The following is a 27,525-nucleotide window of genomic DNA, read 5'->3' on the forward strand; positions in this document are numbered from 1 at the left end:
GTGGCTGATGGAGGGAAAGAGAGTCTGCTCGGTGCAGGTCCAGCAAGTCCTGCTTAGCAGCAGGAAGCCTTCTACACAGGTCATGTATTGGGCTAAGTGGAGGTGGTTTACCTCTTGGGTGGAGTCCCGGGGTATTCCGCCCAGCCTCTTGCCTATACAGGTGATCCTAGAGTACCTTTTCCAGCTAAAGCTCCAGGGTCTGGCACTGGCCTCATTGAAGGTTCAACTGGCGGCCATTTTGGCCTTCCATCAGCCGCTAGCGGGGAGATCGCTGTTCTCCCGTCCCATGTCGGTCAGGTTCCTCAAGGGGGTGGAGAGGCTTTATGTGCAGGTCTGTGACCCAGTGCCTCCCTGGCATCTCAACCTGGTCCTCTCAAGACTCACAGAACCCCCCCTTTGAACCCATAGCTTCATGCCCTCTGCTCATCCTTTCATGGAAGGTAGTCTTCCTGGTGGCCATTACCTCAGCCAAGAGGGTCTCCGAGATGAGGGCCTTGACTGCGGAGCCCCCTTATACAGTATTCTATAAAGACAAGGTTCAGCTGAGGCCGCATCCGGCCTTCGTACCCAAGGTGGTTTCCCAATTTCATTGTAATCAAGACATTTTTCTCCCCGTGTTTTTTCCCAAACCCCACGGTTCGGAGGAGGAGAGGAGATGACGTTCGCTGGATGTGAGATGAGCCCTGGCCTTCTACATCGAGTGCACAAAGCGGTTCCAGAAATCGTTGCAGCTCTTCATCGCAGTGGCCGACCAGATGAAAGGCTCACCTGTCTCCACCCAGCTCCTCGTGGATTACATCATGCATCAAGTTCTGCTATGAGCAGGCAAAGGTGCCACTTCCAGGAACCATTACAGCGCACTCAACCAGAGCTCAAGCTTCATCTACAGCCTTTGTGGAGAGAGTGCCCCTTCAAGACATCTGCAAAGCTGCCACGTGGTCGTTGGTGCGTGCCTTCATGTCCCACTACGCCATCGTCCAGCAGGCGAGAGAGGACGCGGGATTCGGCAGAGCGGTGCTGAGGACTGCTCATCGATAACTCCGACCCACCTCCAAAGGTATTGCTTGTTAGTCACCTATAATGGAATGGACATGAGCTAGCACTTGAAGAAGAAAACGTTACTTACCAGTAACTGATGTTCTTCGAGATGTGTTGCTTATGTCCATTCCACAACCCACCCCCTGTCCCCGCTGCTGGAGTTGGCAGAAAGAAGGGACTGAGGGGGCATAGGGCCGGCTGCACCTCATATATCGCAGCATGTGCGTGGGGCTCCAGGGGGTGCCGGAGCCGGCCCTACGGGATCTGTTAAGGGGAAAAAAGTTCCGGGTAACCGTGCACGGAGGTGTGAACACACCTATAGTGTAATGGACATGAGCAACACATCTCAAAGAACATCAGTTACTGGTAAGTAACCTTGTTTTCTTCTTTGAGTGCTTGCTCGTGTCCATTCCACTATAGATGACTAACAAGCAAACCTTGGTTTTTTTGGCTTCCTCTTCCGACTTTTTGGATATCTGAACTTCTATGGATTCATTGATATTGAATAAGAGGTTCCCCCACACACACACATCTTTTCCTGTGAGGAGTGATCTGGAAGGGAAGATCTTTCTCTGAAACTGTGCCATGGTTTGCACATGGAGTTTAGTTCATCGCTGTATGCTAAAAATTAATGTGTAGCCATTATTGGACATTAAAGAATCTTTGAGCATTAGAGATGATGAAAAATTATTGGAATCAGAGTCTGGCTAAAATAGTCAAGTTTCCTGCACCATTAGTTAATCCTCTCTTCTCACAGTGTTTTTACCATATTCCAGAAGCAGTTTGAAAAGGTTCAAATAGCACAATTTGCAGACTCTAGACCAGGTTGAAGCTCTCAATTCATAAAACACAAAATTTTGTCCCAGAAATCTCTAGCTTCTGGTAGCATCCATTTTGTACGTGTAAGAACAAGCAGAGAATCATTCGAAAGTGCTGTAACATATGTAAGGAGTGCTTACCCAAATTTTTCTTTTAAAAAAAAAAAAAAAAAAAAGGAAGGATTTATGCCAGTAGCTGTATTTCAGATTAAATGTACTTTTTTCCCACCAAAGGAGACACAAATTAAACCTGGCAACAGTAAATTGTCTATTAATAGAGTTAGGCAGTCATTTGAATTAAAGGTGGAAAATTTATTTCTTTGTCACTAATAAAATTGGTTTGATTTTTCTAAAAACTGTAAGGAATACAGATCCACAAATGGCATTAGTAAAACAAAACAACAAAAATTAGAGTAACACATCTAAATTAATTATGAGATAGTCAGAAATCATTTAAGTCAGGTCTTTCCTCCATGTTTATTATTATTATTAGAAAAAACAACAAAACCTTAAATACTTTGGAAGAATCAGAACCTTGGCAGTAGTAGAGGTTTTCATACTTTGAAAAGAAGGCTTTTATTACAGATTTTGTTTCCTAGGGAGAGGGATTTGTTAGTGGCTCAGCATGCCATAGGATAACATAAACAGTAGGTCTCTGAGTGGTGAGGAAAATGTCTGGCAGCAAGTACAATAATGTAAAATAGGAGTGTTTTCATTAGCTGACTGTAGAGCAATGAGTGGGAATAACGATAATGCATTTTCTTTATTTTTCTGTGTAATAGTTTCTAACTTTCACCCTCTCGGTTAAATCCTTCCAAAGAAACCCCCACATTTCTTATGTGAAGCCTTCCATAATTGTCCACCAAGGAAAGAAATTCATGTTGTGTGCACATAGAATAATATGTAACTAGTAAGATATGTGAAACAAAACAACTTACATAACCTTTTCTAAAGGGAAAATACTATTCTCCCCCAAGAACAGGGTTCTCTTCACATTACTTAGGGCTTATCTTCATATACAGAACCGCTGTAGTGCTCTAGTGAAGACACTATTTCACCAACGGGAGAGCTCCCATCAGCGTAGTTAATCCACCTCCCCAAGAGGCAGTAGCTATGTCAACGAGAGAAGCTGTTCTGTCAACATAGCGCTGTCTATGTGGAGGGTTAGGTCAGCATAACTATGTTGCTCAGGGGTGTGAATTTTTCACACCCCCAAGTGACTTAGTTACGCCAATATATATAGGTCTGTAGTGTAGACCTGGGGTTACTGTTATCTCCCCCCCCAGTTTAATTCCCAGGCGCTGCATGGGCTGTTATAATTGTTGTTGTTTTTCCTTTTTAATTTAGTATGAAAGTTCTTTGTACATTTATTTATCTGTAAAGTACGATGGCATCAGTAATAAGAGTTTCCCCACCACCGTCCTCTTCCCAGATTCATCATGAATAAAGTCAGTTGGATGTGTTAACGTGGATTATTAGCTGCCCGAAGATTGTACTGTTACATATGTCTATTTCAAAATGTGCCCTGATGCATATCTGTGTATTGAAGGGGCAGAATCCTAAGCTCATGCTTCACATGACACACACTAGAAGAATGGAAACTAATGACTCACCACCATTCACTGAACTTGCTGTGAATATTGTAAGAGTTCAGTAGCTTTGCTGGCTCTGGCACTTGAAGCAGTTTGCATTTTCTGTCAGCTTTGTGGTGAGATTTTTGGCAAACTTCTTTGTAAGCTTTCACTGAAAAGCCAGGGTCAATGACAGTAAACTCCAGGAGTTGGAAGGAGTGATTTGTCTGAGCTCATCCTTAGTTTATCTTCTCTGATATTTTGTTAGTTTTATTTTAAAGTAAAATATTGTAGTAGGAAAAATAATCATAAGAGGTTTACTTGTGCCTTGGTGAATCCACTCTGTTCACATAAAGCCCAAGTGTTCAGGACATACATAGATAAAGTCCAGAGCAGTTGAGGATGTGCATTCTGCCCTCTGCCACTCTTATGGCCTATGGGAATACAAGCTGTAGCTTCTCTGTGCCACTGGCACTGGAGCCTGTGGATCCACATGAAATGTGGCTCTACAGTCTCTCCCCCAGCCCACCTCTACCCTGCTCCCTTTATGGCTTACTTTGCCAATGGAGGGATCCTTTCCATGAGCTGCTGGAGATACATAAGCACCCCAACATGATCAAACAGTCCTTCAGTGCATCCTCTCTGTGGAGATAATGCAATGCTGAAGGCTTGTTGGTGGCCCTTCACATCACATTTAATCAATGATGCATAAAAGTGCTAGTGAAAAAAACCTACAATAAGTGTTAGTCTGAAATAGTACGAAGCAAAATCACTATATTAGTGTATTACTGCCTAATAAACATTTATTGGTATGCAAATAATTTTAAGGCATAAATCAGCCTTTGTAATCTACATAATAGTATAGTGGAAATGAAAGAGGGACAAGATTTATTTGTCATCTAGTTCATCCGCTCCCAGTACCAGCACTCACCTACATTACAATCTTTTCTCCAGTGTTTGGCCAAGTCCAGACTTAAATGTCCAGAGTGAGATATGGGACTCTTGAGAGGGTCTGTGAATTGAATTTTTGCCGTTTCTTCCAAACTGAAACATTTTAATTATAAATTAGGATGGGTAGAGGGAGGAACATCCAGTCTTCCACCAGCATGCTCAGTGACTTGAGAAATAGAGCTCCACTACTTTTTTTTAGGATTAATCCACAGTGTCAAGAGTGTTAAATTGCTAGTTATCTCATCTATTCCTCACACATTTACAGAGATGTAGGATGTTTGTCAAGGAAATACAAAAAATCACAAATGATACCAAATTCACTAACACACATTGTCTGTTTTTTCTTGTTTTTCCTTCTTCCATTTGTTTGTCATTTCTTCAGTTTGACACATTTTCCACCTCTTTGTCATTTCTTACTGTTTCTCTCTCTCTTTGAAAATCATCTCCTTTTTCATATTTGACCCCATTCCATGATGTGGTGTCCATTCTATTGCTTTTGTCCAAAGGGATCTACAGAGACTAGAACTATGGGTCCTAAGCCTGATAGCCTTAAGTCAGTTTTTAGTAATTGGTTTTGAGGCAATTCCGCTGATTCCTAGAATTTCCAGGAGGCCACCTGTTCCTGAAACATGCTTCCAAGTGTGCTGGAGCATACACTCAAGAGTTGCCAATTCTACAGATGAAACATACGTGTCCCCCAGTGTCTTCCTCACTCTGCAACATGGTCTCTTTAGGATGTTAAGAGCTTTTAGTGCCACTAACACTTCTACTTATGGCCATTGGCTCATTGAGTGTAAAGCACAAGATTCTGTCTGCTTCCTCAGCAGGAGAAAAAGGATTTCTGCACCTTCTTACCCTCTACCCTCTGTGTGAGAGCAACCAGAATTTGGCCCCAAAACTGACAGTGAATCGTCAAGTTATCAATAGCTCTAGCTGAGGGTATAATAAAAGCTAAACTACAACAGAGCAGAACCAGCATGCATATGACATCGCTTTCAATATCCAAAAGTTATCTGAAAGAAATGACATTTAATGCCTCTCCCTTTAAGAGGCTAATTACAAATCCTACATTAGCTAGATCAGTGGGTTAGGACTGGGGTGGAGCAGGAACTGCACTTGACATTGATTAAGAAACCCTCTGAATTTCTGGCAGTATCTGTTGAAGCATTCAGGTTGGGGGAAGGTTGGGTAAAGGTGCAGTATATTTTTGGAGTGCAGTATTTTTGCCTTGGAGCCTTGCAGTCTGCTCACGCAGGGTCTGGTTCTCAGGAGTGTACTGCACCAGATGAGTCTGCAGCACAGCATTTTCTTCATGTGCCTGGGTAGCCTGTACCTATTGGGTCTGGCTTTCCAATGAGCGTTGCAACACTTGTGCTGTCAATGCAAGGAGTTCCTCTGTGGATGGTCAAACCATTCAGGCATCTCTAGTACCCTTTGAGACATGCCAGACATGAGATGACCCACTGCCTACATGTTCCCACAGGGATGGCCTTTCAGCATAGGGATATGGCTGGACCAGGCAAACTTTCAGGGTCCTGGGACAGGGGGCAGGGCTTGAGCTGCTTGAGATCAGATTTCCAGATTGAGGTCAAAACCAGAGGTCATAACTTGTGTTGGGGTTCTGGGTCCAGAGTGACAGTGAGAATCCAAGTCAGAACCAAAGTGGATGCTGGGAATTTGAGAGCAGAGTCAGTCATCGTAGCTCATTGGGAATCTGTATTGTTGCCTGGATGCTTCCTGGAACACTCTGTGGGCTTATATGGGGTCAAGAGACCAATTGGGAGCCTCCAAAGCAGTTGTCAGTTTGGAACTTTTGGACAGAACTTCATATAGTGTACACCTGCTGTGGTTTGTGGATCACATGGAGAGGCTAAGTTACAGATGCCACTAAGTGGTAGAATGGAAGTGTCTGTTCCCTGGGGGCTCTGCCCACGCAGGTTCAAGTACTGTGGGTCATCAACAGCAGGTTGCTAATGCTTTGTCCCCATAATACAACGATGCCTTTAAATATTACCATCTTTTGGTTTGATTAAGTTGCTAGAACTAGTTTCTTACTGTTATAATTTTTTCTTATCCAGGGAAATTATCGCTTCATGAAACTTTTACTTGCTCGTAGAGCAAACTGGATGCAAAAGGATTTAGAAGAAATGACTCCTTTACATTTAACTACCCGGCACAAGAGTCCCAAATGCTTAGCTTTGTTGCTAAAATACATGGCACCAGGAGAAGTGGATACACAGGACAGAAACAAGGTAAGATACTGCTTTAGTGACAATTCTTGTGGCAGTTTTAATGCAATTCCAATTAATAAAACAGATAAATATGGAAGAAACACATCTGTTATCTCTGTTACATTGGCAGATATGTTTTCTGTATCCGAAACCTTTGTTTTGCTTCCACAAAACAAGCTTGGTACAATAATGATCTAGCATTAAAATATATTTGTTATTCCCAGATAGTATTTATGTAAAAATGGATTTAATGTTCTGGATACATGTCAATTACTTGGAATAAGCTACATTACTGAGATACTGTAATTATCCCCAAACCACACATTATAAACCCAGGGAATTCACAGTTCAGTTTAATTTTAAAGAAATCCAAACCTGTTAAGGTATGAAAGTGCACATTTAATGTACCCAGACAACCTTCAAACTCTTCAAACTTTCCACATGGTTAATACTCACTGAAATCTTGTGCATAACCTAAATGTGAATATTTGGGGAGGATTAATGGTCATTTCCTCCCCACTCACAGTATTCTTCAAAACTGAAAGATTCTCCATTAGCAGAAACCTTAACTCTGCCCTGTAGTGACAGCATGAAGTGGGGGAGGGCAAAAGAAAAAAATGTGTACCTTTAACAATCAATTGACATTTATCAGGGTTCACGAACGTCAAAACTATTATTTTTTTGGGTGTGTTAATCCTAGGAACACCCCTGAATAAGCATCTTTCATTATGCTGATGGGAAAGCTGAAGCTAAGAGGTAGTGGTTTGAGTCTACAAAAGTACCTTAATTGTGAGCTCAACTATCAAAAGTGAAATTTCATTAGATGTCACAATAACCTGTAATAACAAATGTTGATGGGCAAAGATATGAAAAGGATAGAGAGAGACTTAATCCAAACTAAAAGGTCTACTGGTATAACTCAAGGGCTGTTTGCTTGGTAGACAAGAAAAATGAGGAACAGAAATCTGTAAACCAAAATTGGTGTGTTGGAAACGAGGCCTAAATTGGTGGACAAAATAATGAGAGGATGGGCTATTCCACTCCACATTCCATTTGTGGGCTCTTAAAGAAAGAGACTTTGAGGAGAAGAATTGTCTACTTGATCAGGCTTCACCATCATGGTTGCCGCCCCCTCCAGGTCCTGTGACCCAAAGCCTTTTTCATCCTGATCCTGAGAGTTAGCCTGACTACACTGGGCTGGAGATTGGTACTCAGGTGACATTACCACCTCTACTGGCTCAAACTGAATCCTAAACACCCCCGGGGTCAAATGGGATTGGAATTTAACAACAGCTCCAGCCCATCTCAACTAATTTCTTTTTCCCCCAAAACACAGTTATTACCATCTTTTATACTGTATAAGGGACTGTCGAAAAAAGTTATTTTTCTTCTAAAGACTGTCTCCAGCGAAAGGGAAGAAGGGATGTTGTTAAAATGAAATGCTTTAATTGTTTTTCCTTCCTTCCTTTATCTTTAATAAAATGTTAGAATGGTTTCTAGTGATGTGTTTGCCAGGATACAAAGCAGGCTAAGGTCTTTGTCTACCGAACCCCTTACCTTGTTTAACACTATTTGATGTTGGACAGTGACTAGGCTATGTTAACACCTTTGGCCCATTTGCTCCCTCTAAATTAATGCAATAGTGGATTGATTTGCTCAAGGTCACACAGAAAGTCAAGTGGCAGAGTTTTGTTTACTCAGGTCATTGTCTTAGAATGGATTTATATATAAAGATATTATGCAGCTGCTATAGACTGGAGTAATCTATCTTAAGGTGTACATTTTAGGAGTGTTTGTGGATAGAGCATTCCATCTGCACTTCCTAAACACTGAACCTGCATGTAGTGGGGAGTAAACAAAAGACCTGTGTTTGGAGGGCAGGAATAAAGATAATCCCTGGGTAGGAGCAAGAGGAGTAAAAATACACCCTCTATATTTGTCATGAGTGAGTAAACAAAACTCCTTTGTATGAGGGAAAGTGAACAAAACTGTTACCTGTCTGAGGGCTTGTTCACACTTACCAAGAAATTTGGCGGCAGTCGATGGGGAGTTACACAAACCACGCAGAGTAGTTTGCGTAACTCCCGTCGACTGCTTCTGCGCGCTGTTCACATTGCGCGGAGCTCAGCGCTACGCTAGTTGAGGGGGTGGACTTATTTAGTCGACTCCCTCATCGATTGAGTGGGTCTCACTGACCGCTCAATTGATCATGAAAGATCAATCTGGCAGTGGCGAATTTGCCGCCACCAGTGTAAACATAGCCTGAGTCATTGGCAACTTGGAAGCAAATGATCTTGAATGCTAATGGATCAGTGCCCTAACAGATAAAGCTCAAATAGAGTACTAGGTTCTGCCACAGACCACCAAAACTCATTGGAGAACTGGATGACCAGCTTTTTAAGCAACTATCTGTAACATTCAGGGTAAAAGGCTGCATTATCATGCAGGACTTTAATATGAGTGACTTGCTGGAGGTCTCATGTTGCCAGTACTAAAACATTTGGAATTTCTAAAAATTAAAAATAACAATATCTTAATTCAAAAAGTGTTGCATCTGTCACAGAAGAATTCTATATAAAACCTCATCTTGACAGATTAAGAGAAATTGATCACAGAAGTAAAAATAGATAAAAGTCCAAACCAATAATACATCTACTTGATGCTTTAAAAGGGCCAATTTCCCAAAGCTGAATGGGAATGTTAAGTAGGAGTAGGAAGGTTATGTTACCTCTATATGGCATTGGTGCAATTAATACCAGAATTCTGTGATAATTTCTAGTGTCAGCAGTTGAAGAAGAGGATATAACTATCCTTCTAATTATTGTTTTGCTCTTGTGTATAGAAGTATAACAGCAGCCAAGGTTCTGTGTTGTAGATGACCATACTGCAGTAATAACTGTAGCTGATAAGTACTGGTACTTAGTATTTTATAGCACACAAGCACCCAGTTTTAGTAATCAGTAATACTATTTTTTAGATATAGAGGGCTCAGACTTACTCCCATTGAAAATTATATTAATGGGAATAGGATTAGGCTCATATATTGTACACATTATTCTGAGACCTATTATAGGTCTGTGATACATTAAAGTTCATGTTGCGAAAGTGATGTAAATAGTGTAAATCTCTACACTCTTAAAAATATAACCTGATTAAAGCTCATTAAGAAAGGTTACTTAGAACTTATGAAAAATTATCTTCATAGATTCATGGATTCCAAGAATGTATTAAGATATCTTTTTATATGTTCTAAGTATTTTTTTCACAAAACTAATTTTGAAACTGTATCCACTTAATTTTTAAAATATATGTGTTTGTAAAATTTGTGAATGTTGTGTTCTAGCAAACTGCTCTGCACTGGAGTGCATACTACAATAACCCAGAGCACGTGAAACTTCTTATAAAACATGATTCTAATATTGGAATCCCTGATATTGAAGGCAAAATCCCACTTCATTGGGCTGCTAACCACAAAGATCCAAGTGCAATTCACACAGTCAAATGTATTCTGGTAAGAAAATCTATTATAATCAATCCTTTCTATCTGTTTTCCTGTACTCTTGATATACATATTTTCAGTTTCATGAAAGTATAAAATTTGATGGATCACTCCACTGGTCCTTGTAATGCTAAATCCTTTGGGTCCAATAACTGTTTTATAAGAAACAGAACATACCTCACAGTGCACCTAGGCAGCTGTGTTATGCTGAAGATTGAAAGAAATTCCTTCTGAACCGCAAAGGACAGTAAATGTATGGCCTAAAAGCATGATATGATTATTTACATAACTATAAATGTTTTGGGGGCTGTAAAATCTACCCTCTTAAATAGTCAGGCATATTATTTGTCTCAGTGACCTCTTACACAGTGAATTTCATTAGGAGACTACCTTATATGTTGCATATGCTTCTTTTCATTGGTTCCAGATTGACTGCCACTTAATTTCACTGGGTGAATCCAGTTTTTTATGTTATGGGTGAGAGTACAAGGATATGCCTAATCAATTTTCAGCATGCCCTTGATCAGTTTATTCAGAATTATAGAGTCCCCTCCAGCAATCCACCTTTCTAGATCAAATAGTCCTTCGCTGACGTATATGTTTTCCTTCTCTGGACCTTTTCAGTTTCAGAGTCTCTCTCTCTCTCTCTCTCTCTGTTAGAAACTATAGTGATTACACAAAGTCATACAAAATTGTTAGGTCCTAATTCTGCCTTGACTTTCAATCTGTGGAACCCCAGTAACTTCACTGATATGAAAGGGTATGAAAGGCAAGATTGCATTTTTCCCTTATTATCACAGCAGTCGTCTACTTTAAGATGTTTTTGCACTAAGCAGACATCCACTGAGCTATCTCTAATGGCTCTTAGTCTTTATCCTCAGAAGACCTTGCAAGTTGAGAACTCATCTGCACGTGTGGAAATTTAGCCCAATTTGCTAAAGCACATTCATAATCTTACATTTAGCCTTTTTAAATTTTAGACTAATAAAATAGTAATTTTCTGACATTTATAATAATAACGTTTTCAAAATTATATTCAGCGTGGTTTTGTTCCAGATATTGCATTTGGGTTTTGAAGATATTTGTAATATATTCTGTACTTTGCGGTTTATTTACAATACAAGATAACTTTAAAATAGTCCTTTTAAAACCATCCCAAGTCTGGTACTGTAGAGAGAGTGCTGTTGAACAATCAGATTTAAAGTTTTATATTTTAAAATGTTGGAGTTGTATAAAACAGAGATTCTCAAACTTTTTCATAGTATGGACTGTCTCCTGAAGTGCCTGATCCTGCCACTGAAGTTAATGGCAAAGATTCTATTGACTTCAGTGGTGCAAGATCAGGGTCATGGTTGGGTGCTGCTGTGAAAAGTAACTATACAAAAGTGGCTCCTTCTTAGTCAACAGATGTGTTCCTTGTTTGCATTCAGAACCAGGTTTTCCTAGTTTAAAAATGCTAAAAGTAAGTTTTTACTATTGTTTACTCTTGCTAGAGCCAGCACAGCTGAGCATATGAGCTAGATTCTGTACTACTTTGTGTATCATCAACCAACTGCTTAATAAGTTCCAACTGATTACCCCTCAATAAGCACTGGGCAAGCAAAGTGAAAGGGGATAGCACTGATTTAAATGAGGATCTATTTACAGTGGGATAGCACTGGTTTAAATGAGGACCTATTTAGCTTCCCAAAATGCAGGAATAAATTGGAGATGACAGGATGATGAGCTTCTGGTTCCCAATAATATTAGTTTGTGCACACATTTTTTCTCTAATAAACTTTGAAGCTTTCATTGAAAAAGTTATTCATTGCTATGCATTTTGTCATTCTGAATGAGCTATCTCTTTAAAATATTTCTCATACAAAAAGTGGGATCACTTTCTGATCTTTCTGCCATATATTCAACCTGCTGAACAATCCAATAAGCATAATGACAACCAACTGTACCTAGAAAATAACAGAGTGAGAGAAGAGACTAAATTTCCCACCTTTGTTCATTGTAATGAGCCAAAGTCAAAACAATTGGGCAATGTAGCAGAACTCTGTAAGCCATACTTCCATTATTTTCTAAAGTTTATAACAGTTTGGCATTAAAACATTATGTTCTAATTGTGTACTTAGTTAATAGGAAATATTTCTATTTTCCAACTCCTTTTAATGTACTAAATTAGATTAAACTTTGTTGGTAGAATCTCTGTCAAATTTAACCCAGCTGTTGTGCCTAACAACTACTTTGTGGCTATATCCAGTGATAATTTACAGACTAGTATTGGATACTGCTTTTTTTGGGGTTTTTTACTTGTTTGTTTTTACATTCTTTTCTAGTAAGGCACAGATAACTAATATCTACTAATTAAAAGCCTATAATTAATGTTTCTAATGCATGAAACTGAGAACTTTTTATAGTGATTACTTAGTATAGCATAGGTAGTTAAATATTTACTTATAATATTACATCCAAAAAAGGACTATTAAGCTTTAAAACAAAGTAATCAAATGTTAAATTCTAATAGTTAATATTACTAGAAATCATAAGTCAAAAATGAGGAAATTCCAGAGTTATGGTTTCTACTGCTGTGTTAACTCACCTAGGTTTTCCCTGTGAAATATGGTTAAATGTAATCCCAAATGTATTTGTACTATTTAATTTATTCAATAAAATGTACAAGATGTGCAACATGGTTGAGTAAATATTGCAATATAAACCACATCTCTGGAATTTCCAAACTTTTCTTCTCTTGATCTATCATTCTCAACATTGAAGCACTGCTAGTTTTTGCATTTAATATTTTCAATATTTTGAAAACGTAGGTGATTTAGGACCTGTTCCAATATCCGTTGAAGCCAATGGGAAGTCAAAGGCTCCCAGTGATTTAATGGGAATTGGATCAGGCTCTTATTTGTCTTTGTTACTAGATGCAGTGATCAGAATGTCTTCTAGTTTTCACTGGAGCTTCCCTTTCACATTCAGATTGTAGGATTCAGCTATGTACAGTATTTTCAATTGATAATTTCCCATTTCCCCTGGTCTAAAGCCCACATTGTACTATAAAAAAGTTATCCTTGCTTAATGTGTTATGGCAAAATTCTTCTCTGTTACACCAGTGTAAAAACTCTGAATTTTCAGAAGTGAAACAGAGCAGAATTTGGCCCCCAGATTTTAATTAAGTCATTGCATTAATATCCCACCTATGACGTAGGGGATTTCCTACCCTGCAAGCTGAATTCCACTGAGTAACACCAAGTTCCTATTTTGTTACTGTTATCCCTTTTCAACCCAAACAGCTTATCAAATGTTCAGAATCAAATAGATTGTTCCAGTTAAGAGGAGAAATTGATTTTAGGTATTTCTTTGATGCAATTTTGCCTATTTACAAAAAATGGACAAAGTCCTGTGTCTCTGAACACAGAAGAAATAAAATAGCAGGTAACAGCTTCTTTTGCTCACAGCACCAAGAACATTTTGTTCAGCCTTCACCCTTTACCCAAAAACCTCTCCCCAGGTTTCTTTCAGGGTCATACAGCATGTTTTCAGCTGCTCCTTCCGCCTGGTTGTCTATCTCCCTGGTTCTCTTTTTTTCTGCCTTTTTACACACACTCTCTCTACCTCCTCTTTTTCTCTCACCCAAAACAATACTCTGCAAAGCCCCTCTGCCCACGCAATCCAGAAATCTTGGGCAGATTCACATAACCCTTTTGTCTAAGGTGTAGACTGGTGATTAATTTATCCCTACAGTTATGTTAATTGAAGGGTGTGTTCACACCCATCAATCCCAGTAAGATTTTAACTTGACCCATAACAAGGTTTTCCCCAGCTCATAACATCATTTCAGCGGGCTTTTTTTAAAAAAGCACTCCCTTTTTGTAAGATAAGTGGAATTTTAAGGCCTGCACTTTGTTGAGCATGGGACACATTGACAGCTCAGAGGCTGTGTCTGGCACTGATACTGAATGGCTAGCAGAGAATGTTCAATTGCACCTACCTTGGTTTTTTTCCAGAAGTATATAGCTAGAGGCCATACATCTGCAATACTTCATTCAGTAGTTTAAAACATTTTACATTAGATTTTTAAGAAAATCTGATAAACAAGTCAAGTCTTTACAAGCAATGTTTTTAGAATTCTTCATACCTCATAATTCAATATCCAATATTGCTTATTGTACCAAATGAAACCTTTGTCAGCTGGTCAGACTGGCTGACCATGATACATTTTTAAAAGTTTTTTAAATGATCAAACTTCAGACAGTTAGAAACTCATGTATTTATGGGACTACAGTGGTTAAAAACAATAGAATACTTAAAGGCTCTTAGGTTTCCTTTGGAATACCATGTTGAATAGTATCTTTAAAAATGGACCTTCATATTTTAGAAAGTGTCTGGGGGACAACAAGACTAATTTGTGGTAAAGAGGAGTATCTTATGAGGAAAAAAAAATCTACACAGCTTGTTAAGCCTAGAAAAAGAGACTGTGAGGAGACCTAATTATGGTTTCCACAAATACTTGAGTTAGTCGTTTAGGGACCTGTGTACGGGTCTGTTCACAGTACATGACAAGGGCAAAACCCAATGGTGTGAATTGAAGATGAAATACTGCAAGAGAAGCTTGAATTAGATATCAAAAACATCAGCAAAAATATTTGCAGGTTCCTACAGATTTAGTACAGGTGCTTGGTTATAAAATCATCCTGTTCTTGCTGTACTGATAATTGACACTTCAACCCTTGTCTGTTGTGAGACATTTTCCACCATCCATTAAGTATATGAGTTTGAACTCATATAACATATTTTTGTGTTTCTGATGTCTTTGTTAAATAGGATGCTGCTCCCACAGAATCTCTGTTGAACTGGCAGGACTACGAAGGACGAACTCCCCTTCATTTTGCAGTTGCTGATGGGAATGTGGCAGTGGTTGATGTCCTGACTTCTTATGAAGGCTGCAATGTAACATCTTATGACAACCTCTTTCGAACACCTCTTCACTGGGCAGCTTTACTGGGTAAATTGAATAACACTGAATGTAAAACTTATTTAAGGGCAGTTGTCTGTTTTTTTATCCTATCTCTTATTATTATTAAATTCCTGCCTGGCACTATGCGAACTAATCTTTGTAGAATAATTATAGTACTCAGGTTGACAGACTGATTGGGAAACAAACTCCAGAGTCTGAGGTCATCCACTGAAAATGGCCTATACCAGCAGACCATGCACTCAAATCTAAAAGCAGTTACTGAGAGCATATCAGATATTCTCAATTTAAATGGGATGTGGAGAAACAGTTTCTCAGGACTCAAACTAACCAAGACTTTAAAGATCAATATCAACAACTGGAATTACATCCCAACGCTTAGAGGGAGCCATTGCAGTGTTTGGATCACTTGTGTTTTAAGATTCCTAAGCTAGTACAACTGGAGCAAGCGGGCCACTTCATTCCGCACCAGCTGTACCTTCAGAATGATCTTCAAGGGTAATCCCATGTTGAGTCCATTAGAATAATCCCATCTGGAGTTTCCCAGAGACTCAGACCAGAGGAACAGAGACAAGCAGTTGCAGCAGGTACAGCTACATCATGAGGGGTCAGTAGGAGGAAGACAAGGTCCAAACGGGGTTACCTTTCTCACTTATCACAGTCAGATGCAGAACTGTTTTTAGGGGAGAGCCCCCACCACTACCACCTTTGGAGGCATCTGGAGCCTTGTGTCTTGGGGAAGTAATTGGTAGGATGAGCCACGCAGCCAGCAGGAGCAGAGACAAGCAGCTGAAGGAGGGACTTTCAGACACCGATGATGTCATCAGTAACTACTTTTCACAGTTTTTATTCTGGACATTGTTTTCCTCTGCTGATTGGCTGCTTGCTCCAGCTCTTTCCCACCCCCTCCCTCACAGACTCTTTACTTCAACCTCACTCCATCTTCTTTCCATGCTCCCTCTCTTTTCTTAGCCCTCTCCCTTTGGTGTCCCATCTCCCTCTTTCTGTTTAGCTAATCCCAGCCCAACAAATCGCCCCCTCCCCCTCCAAATAAGTGAAACCAACATGACATTTGAAAACCATCATATTTTTCACTCTGCATGTATGTTATGTTCCATCCCTCCACCTCTTATTTGTATTGTCTGTTTAGATTGTAAACTTTTCAGGGCAGAGACTGTTTCTTATTCTAGGTTTGTACAGGGCCTAGCACATTGGGGCCCTGATCTCTGCTAATGTCCCTAAGCACTAGCGCAGTACAAATGAGACATAATTACAGCAGCATAATAGATAACTGTGACAAAACAACATCAGAGAGAGTTGTTTGTAACCATCATGTGAAATAGATGAGCATGACCTTTCTGGCAACTAAATCAAGGAGCTATCAGGGATCCAGAATATCCCCTAAATGGTGAACTTAATTGACTAAGGGTGTGCGCACCCCTGCAATTATAAGCAGTAGCACTGTGGAGGAAGGATATTCCATTGGTTAGTGCCACTAGCCTGGTACTAGGAAAATCTGGGTTCAATTCCTTGCTCCACTTCCAGTTTCCTCTAAGACCTTGGACAAGTCACTTAGTTTCTCTGTGCTTAAGTTATCCATCTGTGAAATGGGGATAATAATCCTTTCCTTCTTCACAGACGTGATATTAAAGATTGTAAGTTAGTCAAAGTAATGGGAGCCAAATAAATCTAGATCCTGTCACCAGTTGTCTGGAGTCTTATCTGGATTGAGCGTCTGTTCACCTTCATCTAAGTTCCTATTTTAATCAGGAATTTGCAAAGACATCACAGCACCCAGATTGTATGAAAGAGACAGAACTGTATGTTATCTGTTTACCGCCCCCTAAAATCTCTCTCTCCCCCCAAGCAGACCCACATAAGCATTGAATTGGAGGGGTGACTGACTAGAACCCTGAAGAGCACTGTACAAGAGAACCCTTGAACGAGATGAGCAGTTACCAAACATCACCCTCCTGGATCTTTAAGAGGAAGGGACAAAATGATTAAAGTACCAGCCACTACTGCTATGGTCTGTGGTTGAGTTAACAAAACCTCTTGATCAAAGGCTGCTGAGGTATCTAAAAGCTTCAGCGTGGACACCTAACATTTGTCTATTGCTAAGATGAAATAATTAGCCAAATGAGATCAGTGCAATCTGTGTTTTATATCGTGGCCGAAAAGTTGATTGAGAGGGATGAAAGATGTCCATGGATTCCAGAGGGTTGCCTCTCCAGCATCTTTTCAATAACCTTGCCCCCCAAAAGACAGGGTAGAAACAAAGCAATAGTTAGGTTTGTCACCATCAAGAGGCTGTTTCTTGAGCAAGGGCCTAAGAACCACTCATTTACAAGAAGCTGGCACCCTACCCTCCTATAGGGAAGCATTAAGGATCTCAAATAACAGTAGAACCAATAGGCCAGATCCTCAGCAGGTGTAAATCACCATAGCTGTATTGAAGTCAATGGAGTTATGCCAGTTTACACCAGCTGAGAAGATAATCATGCATATCACTGATTGTATGTGTTTTAGAGCTGGCTCTTCTTTCCTCACAAAGGTTTTTCAAAGCTTAGTAAGTTAAACTTTGTACTTCACTTGAAATTGCAAAGTGTTACATTTGTGATAAGTATGATGATGAAAACTTTAGCATAAAAAGGAACTGATTTGTTTTGATTCTGGAACTTGTGAGTAGCAGCAGTGCTCAGTGGATGAGTACCAGGTTCTCTGAAACTGTGAATGTACTAAATGGCTTTATTTGTGAATGAGCGCAACAAACAGAAGAAACAGTGGTGTCGCTGGTCCTCCCTGATATACCAGTCATTTAATGTGAAAAAAGCATTACTTCTTGTCATGAAACTTTGCAAAATTCTGCTAATAATAGGACCTAGTCAACCTCTATGAGGGCAAGTGGGCATCCCATGTCTCCATGCGATAGTGAGCGATATTTTTCATGTATGCTACTCCCTTTATCCTCCCAAACCCCTCACTTCAACCAGGAAAAAAATACCATTGGATTTTTTACCTTTCTTATGTTTCTGTTACTGATTGTTCAGGAGGCTTATTCCATTAGCATCTCTAATCTGAGACTCGCATGCTCTCTGTAAGGCCAGATCTACACTACAAAATTTTGTCACCATGGCTATGTTGGTCAGAAGTGTGAAAAAACACACCCACTTGTTGACATAACTATGCCGCCAAAGCCCCAGTGTAGACACAAGTATGCCAAGAAGAGTGATTGTCAGCACAGCCAATGTTATTCAGGGTGGTGATGTTCCCATGCCAATAGAAAAACTCCTCCTGTCAATTTATGTTGCATCTACTCTATGCTATGGGGCTCTATGGTACATTTGTAGTGTACACAAGACCCAGGTTATAAAGTTGTATATTAAAACTCTGTACAGTTTTATTATTTTATAAGTTACAAAACTAGATTCCTGAAGCAACAACTAAAAATACACTTACAAATATAAATAAATACAGGCTAAATAAAGGAAAACATCGTGTATTTCAGCACAAACACAAAAGCAGAAAAAATTGACCTCACTGTTTCTATTCTCACTCTCACTATGGGGAAGAATGAGCAGTATGTGCCAAATTATAAGGAAAGGCTTCATACACTGCCAGCCTACTTTAAATAGATCTAATTCCCGTGACCCTTTGGGAAGCTGAAGGCACAGAAGTGCCAATAAAGGAAACTACAATTGTTAAACAAAGAGCAAGAGGTACTGCAACTCCAGTTAGAATATAGGTCTACCGTAACTGTATAATAAACAATTCAGTGAAAAGAATTGTGAAAAGTGAAAAGTCAGATAGAACCACAAATTTCTAAAGGAAAACTAGTAGACATTTTAGGCTACAAATTGTAGGTGTCCTTGGATTGGCACCCCAGAAAGTCTACATTGGTCACTTGTGCCTGTCTAGTACGTTTGTAAGCAAAAATCATCTGGTTTGCAACTGACCGCATCCATCAGAGAAATACCATTTACTTTGGGGAATTTTCTCATCTGCAGGGTGTAGAAAGAAAAAAGTGCACAGACTTCTGGAACACTACATGACCTTGATAAGGTACCATGATGGTGTAGGTGAACTGTGAGACACCACTGTCAATAACTCTGTATCCATTTTCAGAAATAGCAAAAAAAATTACAAATATTAAGAAAGACCATTATATGCAAAATAGATTTTGATATAAGATTGTAAAGTGTTACTAACTAAATTAAGGTCAAGCTTTTCAAAGCAATACAGGGATTTAGCCACAAATCTTCAGTTTAAAATAATGAAATAGATGTGGTTAAATTCTCTGCATTGGTGGTGTTCATGTTGATAATTATTTAACATTTATATTGTGGAAGTGCCTAGACGCTTCAACCAGGTTAAGGCCCCTATGTGCTAGGCATTGTACAAACATGTAATAGAAACAGCAGTCCTTGCCCCAAAGAGTTTAAAATCTAGCTGAGAAAATCTCATCCTAAGTATTTTTCTGCCTATATTTTATTATTTTCAATGTTTGTATAAAAAAGGTTGTCATTAGTAGAAGTGAAAAATATACAGAAATAAAGATAACAGAAAGAAATATCTAACAAATTTCAAAAGTAATTTGAGACAACAGCACAAAAGTACCAAGAAGCAAAACAGACTATTGGTTTCACTCACAAAGTATTGGAAATAGGTGTACTATAAAGAAATAATGTATTTTTAAAAGTATAATTTTAGGGTTGTCAGTGTCCCTTTAAAATCTAACAGTTGTGAGATCCTATGGATTTAGTATTTTTTTAAAAAAACATATAAAAACATAAGACACACATTTTGCCTTTAACACAATAACTTTACTGAACTTATGCCTTCATTTCCCTGACTGGAAAGTGGATATAATACTATTTACCTATCTAACGGGAGTTTTGTGAGGCTTAATTAATACGTTTGTGTGGGTGGAAATAGTGTGAAGGTAGATTCCACACCCTGAAAACAATTGTAGCTGCTGAAAGTAATGGGTCTGATGGCTTCAAAATTTTACTATCTACATGGTAGTATGAAAGAAGCGATAATGGATTTAAAGCTCTTTCTAATATAAATCAAAAGGAAGTTTTTACTAATACGTAAATCTCTACAGATGGAAGAAACATCTGATAAACTGTAGATTCTTCTTCGAATGTTGGTCCCTGTGGGTATTCTACTATGTATTCCCCTGTGTGCCCATGCACCAAAGTTGGAGAATTCTTGCAAGCAGCATCCATGGGTCCACGCATGTGCCCTTTATCATCAGTGTTCTTATGATCCTCTTTGTGACGAACAAAGGGTGCAGAAGTTTCATTTCCGTGCATCTCCCATGTTTACAGTACCATCTCAGTTCCATGCCCTGGTGAAAATGTATTTTTGATGGGAGTTTGAAAGTTACATATAATTATGTCATCACTGTCTGATCCCCACATATCCTTCAGGGATCATGTAGCACTCTTTCCACAATTGGAATTCTATAACAACTGACAAGTGGATATCAGACATCATTCAGTCTGGCTACATGATCAAGTTTACTTCTCTACTTCTTCCAAAACCCCCAGCACTGTCCCCCTTAAGGGACCATTCTCATGAAGGGATTCTCAGGGAGATTCTTTTCCAGTGAGGTGCAAAAGAGCAGGTACCACTCCAACACCATGTAAAAAGCTTTTACTCATTGTACTTCCTAATACCAAAAAGAAGGGCAGTTTGAGACTCATTCTCAATTTCAACCACTTTATTCGCAAGGTGAAATTTCACATGGTCGTATTGGCATCAATAATCACATCCTTGGAAAAGGACATTTGCTTTGCAGCTCTCAGTATGAAGGATCCATTTTTTCATGTGGATATTCACCCAGCCCATAGGCAATTTCTCTGATTCATGATGGACTCTGACCACTTCCATACAGGGTTCTTCCATTCGGCCTTGCCACCACTCCCGAGCTCTTTACCAAAGACTTCCTGGGAGTAACAGCTCATTTCAGGAAGGAATGGTTCTTCTTTTCTCTCGTGCTTGTTAATGTCCATTCCACGCTAGGTGTGCGTGCGCGCCACATGCACCGGTGCCGGAGAACTTTTTCCTTCAGTGGTATTCATAGGGCCGGCTCTGGCACCCTCTGCAGTGGCGCTCGTATGTGCCAGTACATAGGGTTCCACCGCCCCCCCTCTCAGTTCCTTCTTACCACCTGTGACGGTGCTGGAATGTCCTTGCCTCGGCAAGCAACTCTCCCAGTGTTTTTTCTACCTACATTTTGTATATAGTTCTACTGTTTGTTTGAAGTTCATCAGTTTTATTGACTTTTAGTAGTTTAAGTGACTTTAGTAGTTTTAAGGACTGCCTGTTCCCGTTACCTGGGATAGCCAGGGAGTTGGGACATGCCCTGCTCCCTGGGCTTTAAGTCTTGCGAAGCTTGCAAGAAGCCGATGCATGTGAGCGACCCTCACCAGAGCTGTCTCAAGTGTCTGGGTAAGGTGTGCATAAAAGAAAAGTGCAGGATCTGTAATAATTTCAGACCCTGCACTAAGAAGGACCGTGATATTAGATTAAGGGCCCTTCTGATGAAATCGGCACTTAGACTGATGTCCAATCCTGACTGATCAGACTCGGCACCAAGTACAGCAGCTTCGACAAGGAGTGCTCCCCCGTTATTTGTGTTGGCACCGGATTCATCCCAGCACTGCTCCCCGTCGCTGGTACTGAAAAAGTGGCACAGGAAGACCCACAGTGATAGAGGGTGCTCCCCGCCTCAGAGGAGCAGGTTGGGTGTGAACAATGAGCTGAGACGGGCCGCTTGTCCTCCCTGTCATCTGAAGTGGTGATGACCTCACCTCCTAGGGCTCCCAGTCCTCCTCAGGCTCCTCTGCCAACACTGGAAAACGGAAGTGGACCCTGGCTCCTGGTAATCCTGTCCTCGCCTGAGGCTTTCCAGGTAGCCACGGACTTGCTGTCCCTCCTAGTGCTGCCCACCCCCCAGGATGACAGACTCAGTTGCCAAGAGGTTGCATAGGACCAGTCGGCCAGAGGCAGTTAAAGGGGAAAACTCTTGGTGGGGGCCCCGGCTTAGGTCACCGATACTGCCGCACAGCTCATCATTACCATAGCACCTGTCGATGTCTCTGTTTGCTAGGAGCACCGTGATCATCAAGGCGCAGTAGCCGGTGGAGCTCTGGGGGTAACTTGCTAGCTCCATGCACCGATCGGCAGAGTGCCAGCACGGGACATCGAGCACCTGGCACCGATCCCCGATTTTGAGGTCATGCTCAAGAGATCGAGAACATAGTTCTTCACAGAACCGCCTCTCTGGAGAGTCTCAGCCCCATTCACCGGCACCCCAGTACCACTCCCCGGTGCCAGGGCACCACACGCAGCGCCGTAAGGAGTTGGAAGCGAGAAAGGCACCTCCGTAGTCGTCCGCTTCTGACTCGGACCTGGAAGAAGGTCCTTCCCATGGGAGTCATAGCCACTCATTGGCGATGACGGTCTTTCCTCACACCATTCCACCTGTTACCTGGCTGCCCTCACAGTGGTCTGTCCCCTGGCAGTTTTGGAACACGTGTGGGTTTCCTGTGGTTCCAGGTTTCTATCACCAGTCTGTCTCGGGGACCTCAGAGCATTGCTCTGCTACGACATCGCAACCTCCCCTGGATTCAAATGACAACCTAACTCAGACTGAGGGGACACCAATGCCCCTGTAAGGAAAAGATGTACAGGTCACAGAGGAGCATCCACATACCACCCCCACTACCAGCATCCTCCTCCTCATCACTGGATGAGGCCATGACAGGACCCTCTAGCAGAGTGCCACAGGTTGATTTCAGGGTACACCAGGAGCTCCTCAACTAGGTGGCAGCCAACCTGGGCCTGGAAGTGGAGGAAATGAAAGACCCAACCAACTAGCTATCGACATCCTGGCAATGGCAGCCCCCTCTAGGTGGCTAGTAAAGGCCCTGTGGCAAAACCCATCCTCTCTACCCCCAATTTCCAAATGAGCAGAGAAAAGTTTTATGTCTCTGCAAAAGGGTTCAAATACTTATACTCCCACTCTTCTCCAGGATCATTGGTAATGTCAGTGGCCAACGAACGTGACAGACAGGGACAGTCAAGTTCGACCCCAAAGAACAAAGAGGTAAAGAAATTGTACCTCTTTGGGCGTAAGATTTATTCTGTGGCATGCCTGCAGCTTCATATTTCAAACCAACAGGCGTTGTTGGGGAGATATGCTTTTAACTTCTGGCATTCAATGTCAAAATTTGCAGACTCCCTGCCCCAGGAATCAAGGCCAGAATTCTAGGCCATTCTGGAAGAGGGGGAGACGATAGTGAGGGCCTCTCTCCAGGCAGCCTCTGATGCCGCACATTCAGCAGCCAGAACAATCAGCGGTTTCTATGAGAAGATCATCATGGCTGCAATCATCGACCTGTAGACCGAGGTCCAGCAGTCCATCCAAGACCTCCCCTTTGATGGCAAGGCTCTGTTTTCCGACCAGAGAGATGCCAAGCTGCATGGGCTTAAAGATTCCAGGGCCACATTACATTCCCTGGGGCTCTATACTCCTCAGGCATCCAGGAGGCACTTCAGTCCCCAGCATCAGCACTGGTCCCCAACCACTCCGTGAGTGAGCCCTATAAAAAGAGGAACAGAAATTACAGACAACGTCAAAGGCAGAGTCCATCGGGCTCCCCCACCCGTCCTTGAAGCCGCTACCCATCAGGCAACTGACAACTTTTAAGGGTCCACCAGGGGGCGACATAGCAGTCTCGGAACAGGATCTAACCCTGTTCATTTTTTCAAACCGCCTCTCCTCCTTCCTCCCTGCATGGTCAGCAGTAACATTGGACAAGTGGGTCCAGAGTACCACTGCAATAGGATACACCCTCCAGTTTACTTCTGTCCCTCCTTGCCAGCCCCCTTCTCTGTCCCTCTTCAGGGACCCCTCTCATGATAAACTCCTCTTCCAGGAGGTACAAGCTCTTGTGCAGATGGGGCCGTGGAGGAAGTCCCCCAGCACTGAAGGGGAAAGGGGTTCTACTCACGTTACTTTGATTCCAAAAGCCAAGAGAGGCTTGAGACCCATACTGGTCTTACGACGCCTCAACAAATACTTCAAGAAACTGAAGTTCCACATGGTGTCCCTGGCCTCCCTCATCCCCTCCCTGGATCCAGGAGACTGGTACGCCGCCCTCAACCTAAAGGACGTACGCTTCCATATTTCTATCTTCCAGGGCCAAAGGCACTTCCTGCAGTTTGTAGTGGGAAGCAGCCACTATCAGTTTGCAGCCCTCCCCTTTGGGCTTTCAACCTCCACAACAGTATGTACAAAGTGTATGGTGGTGGTGATGGCTTACCTCTGGCGTCAAGGAATCCAGATGTATCCGTACCTCGACAATTGGCTCATCAAGCCCAGGTCCGGCATGACATTGTGGTATTACAGGCGACCAGCAGAGATCTGGGACTGTCAGTATTAGTGCCTGTATAGAAAATAGAATTCATCGGAGCAGTCCTTGACTCCACAAGAGCCAAAGCATTTCTACCCAGAACCAGATTTCAGGCCTTGTCAGACCTGATATACTAGGTCGGGTCCCACCCTCTCACAACGGCACCTGTGTGCCTCAGGCTACTGGGTCACGTGGCAGCATGCACATATGTGGTACAGCATGCCCAGCTCTGCCTCTCCAAACCTGGTTGGCATCAGTTTACTTCCCGTCAAGGCACGACATAGACATGATCCTCACAGTTCTGCTCTGGGTACTTACCTCGCTGCCTAGTGGACAATTCCAGCGAATGAGACAGAAGGGGTCCCATTCACAGCACCACACCCTTCACTTACCTTGGAATCAGATGCCTCAGACTTAGGTTGGGGAGCCCACCTGGGCTGTCGCAGAACACAAGGCCTCTGGTCTGCAAAGGATCTGTCTCTGCACATAAATATCAGAGAACTCAGAGCGATCCGCCTCTCTTGTGAGGTGTTCCTTCCTCAGATGGCAGGAAGGGTAGTACGTGTGCTGATGGACAACACAATGGCAATGTACTACATCAAAAAGCAGGGGGGTGCCCGGTTTTCAGCTCTGCGCCAAGGGGCACTCAGCCTATGGAGTTTCTGTGTAGAGAATGTGATCACCCTGGAGGCCGCTCACCTATCAGGGGCCAGGAACTCCTTGGAATATCACCTCAGCAAGTCCTTCTTCTCTCACCACGAATGGTTTCTGCACCCAGAGAGGGTGAGAGCTATCTTCCAGAAGTGGGGAACTCCCTGAGTGGACCTATTCATGACCAGGTGGAACAAGAAATGCCAACTGTTCTATACCCTGAGGGGGCAAGACAGCGACTCCCTATCTAATGCCTTCCTCCTGCGATGGTCATGGGGGGACTCCTGTACACTTTTTCCCCCGGTTTCTCTGATACATCGGCTCCTTATAAAGATCAAGAGGGATAAGGCACAAATTATAATGATCGCACTAGCATGGCCGCATCAACACTGGTTCAGCATGCTCATGAGCCTGGCAGTGGCCCCTCCCTGGACGCTCCCAGCCCATCCAGACTTAATCTCTCAGGACCACCGTTGGCTACTGCATCTGGGCCTAAACTCCCTGCATCTGACGGCGTGGATGCTGCATGGTTGAACCAGGAAGAGCGATCTTGCTCTGCCCAGGTTCAGAGGGTCCTGCTGGAGAGCAGGAAGCCTTCTAGTAAGGCCGCTTATTTGGCAAAAAGGAGGTGGTTCTCCACCTGGGCACAGAAACTTGACCTCTCCTCTTCTCGGGTGCCATTGCCATCTGTCCTGGATTACTTACTTGATCTGAAACAACAAGGCCTGTCACTGTCATCCCTCAAGGTGTACTTAGCAGTAATCTCTGCTTTCCGCGAGCAGGTCCAAGATGGGGCTGCTGTTCGAGCCCATGGCCTCCTGCTCTCTCCTTTACTTATTCTGGAAGATTGTGTTTCTGGTGGCAATTACATCGGTGAGACGGGTCTCCGAGGTCAAAGCGCTCCCCTCAGAGCCTCCCTACATGGTATATTACAAGGATAGGGTCCAATTGAGACCCCATCTGGCTTTCCTGCCTCAGGTTGCATAGCACTTCCATGTTAACCAAGACATTTTTCTCCCAATATTCTTTCCCAAGCTCCATGGCTCGCAAGAGGAGTGACGCCTACACACACTTGACGTCAGACAAGTGTTGGCCTTTTATCTAGAAAGGACCAAACTTTTCAGGAAATCAACCCAGCTCTTTGTGGCAGTGCCCAATCACATGAAAGACCGACCGGTATCGTCTCAAAGAATTTCATTTTGGATCAGCTCCTGTATACGTGCATGTTACAAGCAGGCTACGGTTATGGCCCCAGCTTCCTTGACAGCACATTCAATGAGAGCTCAGGCCTCCTCAGCGGTCTTCCTGACTCAATTGCCAATACAGGATATCTGTAAGGCCACAGCTTGGTCCTCCGTACATACCTTCACATCTCACTATGCGATTGTACAGCAGCATGAGAAGATGCAAGTTTTGACAGAACGGTCTTGCAAACGGCACGTCCATGAACTCCTGGCCCACTTCCTGAGGTGCTGCTAGTTAGTCACCTAGTGTGGAATGGACATGAGCAAGCACTCAAAGAAGAAACGACAGTTGTCCACCTTCTGTAACTGTTTTTTTTCGAGACGTGTTGCTCATGTCCATTCCACACTCCACATTCCACAACCCACCTTCCTATCCCTGGAGTTCCAGCAAGAAGGAACTGAGAGGGAGGGGAGGCCAGCAGCACCCTATGTACCAGCGCATATGAGCGTCACTGTAGAGGGCGCAAGAGCTGGCCCTGTGGATACCACTGAGGGAAAAAGTCCTCCCTCACCGATGCATGTGGTATGCACACACACCTAGCGTGGAATGGACATGAGCAACACATCTCGAAGAACAACAGATACAGAAAGTTAGTAACCGTCTTTTTCACAGTCTTCCCTTATCTCCACAACTGTCTTCTCGGTGCCCAGACATATCAAGAGGCTTATGTGTCAACCTCTTTAATGCTTCAACTCCTGTCCACTCTAAGTGTCAGTATAAACTTGGAAAAGTTTATCTTTACTTCAGCACAGATCATAGACTTCATAGAGGCAACCTGGAATTCAGTCATGGCAAGAGCTTATCTATCAAGGGACAGGTTTCACACTCTGAATTATCTGATAGACCAGGTTATGTGCAACCATTAAGCTCCAGTCAGAAAAAGTCTTTCCCTTCTGGGACACACTGCTTCATGCACTTACCGAGTCTGGAGTAGCTCAAGATTGTGAGTGTCTACCTCAGGGATGACTGTCAAAAACTGGGCAGATACCCGAAACTGGTGGTATGTTCTGTAATTAAATTTCACAAACCCAGTAATAAATGTGAACTCCTGGATTACTATAACAATCTTACTACAGAGTCACATGCAGTTCCCTTAGGTTCTCCAATCTATCTTGCCACTCAGCCAA

General features: G+C 42.2%; 1 protein-coding gene across 2 annotated transcripts in view; it reads left to right on the forward strand.

Annotated features, from left to right (window-relative positions):
• Positions 1-27,525, forward strand: part of INVS (inversin) — a 170,841-nt gene that overhangs the window by 66,815 nt on the left and 76,501 nt on the right. For both annotated transcript variants that reach the window (XM_067569819.1, XM_067569818.1), the window contains exons 4-6: positions 6,457-6,630; positions 9,953-10,120; positions 14,924-15,104. In XM_067569819.1, coding sequence (XP_067425920.1) covers positions 6,457-6,630; positions 9,953-10,120; positions 14,924-15,104 — 523 coding nt within the window. The remainder of the gene's footprint in view (positions 1-6,456; positions 6,631-9,952; positions 10,121-14,923; positions 15,105-27,525) is intronic.

Source organism: Emydura macquarii, unplaced genomic scaffold (genome assembly GCF_026122565.2).
Source record: "Emydura macquarii macquarii isolate MOO-44397 ecotype Brisbane River unplaced genomic scaffold, CSIRO-AGI_Emac_v2 contig_2948, whole genome shotgun sequence".
Taxonomy (NCBI): domain Eukaryota; kingdom Metazoa; phylum Chordata; order Testudines; family Chelidae; genus Emydura; species Emydura macquarii.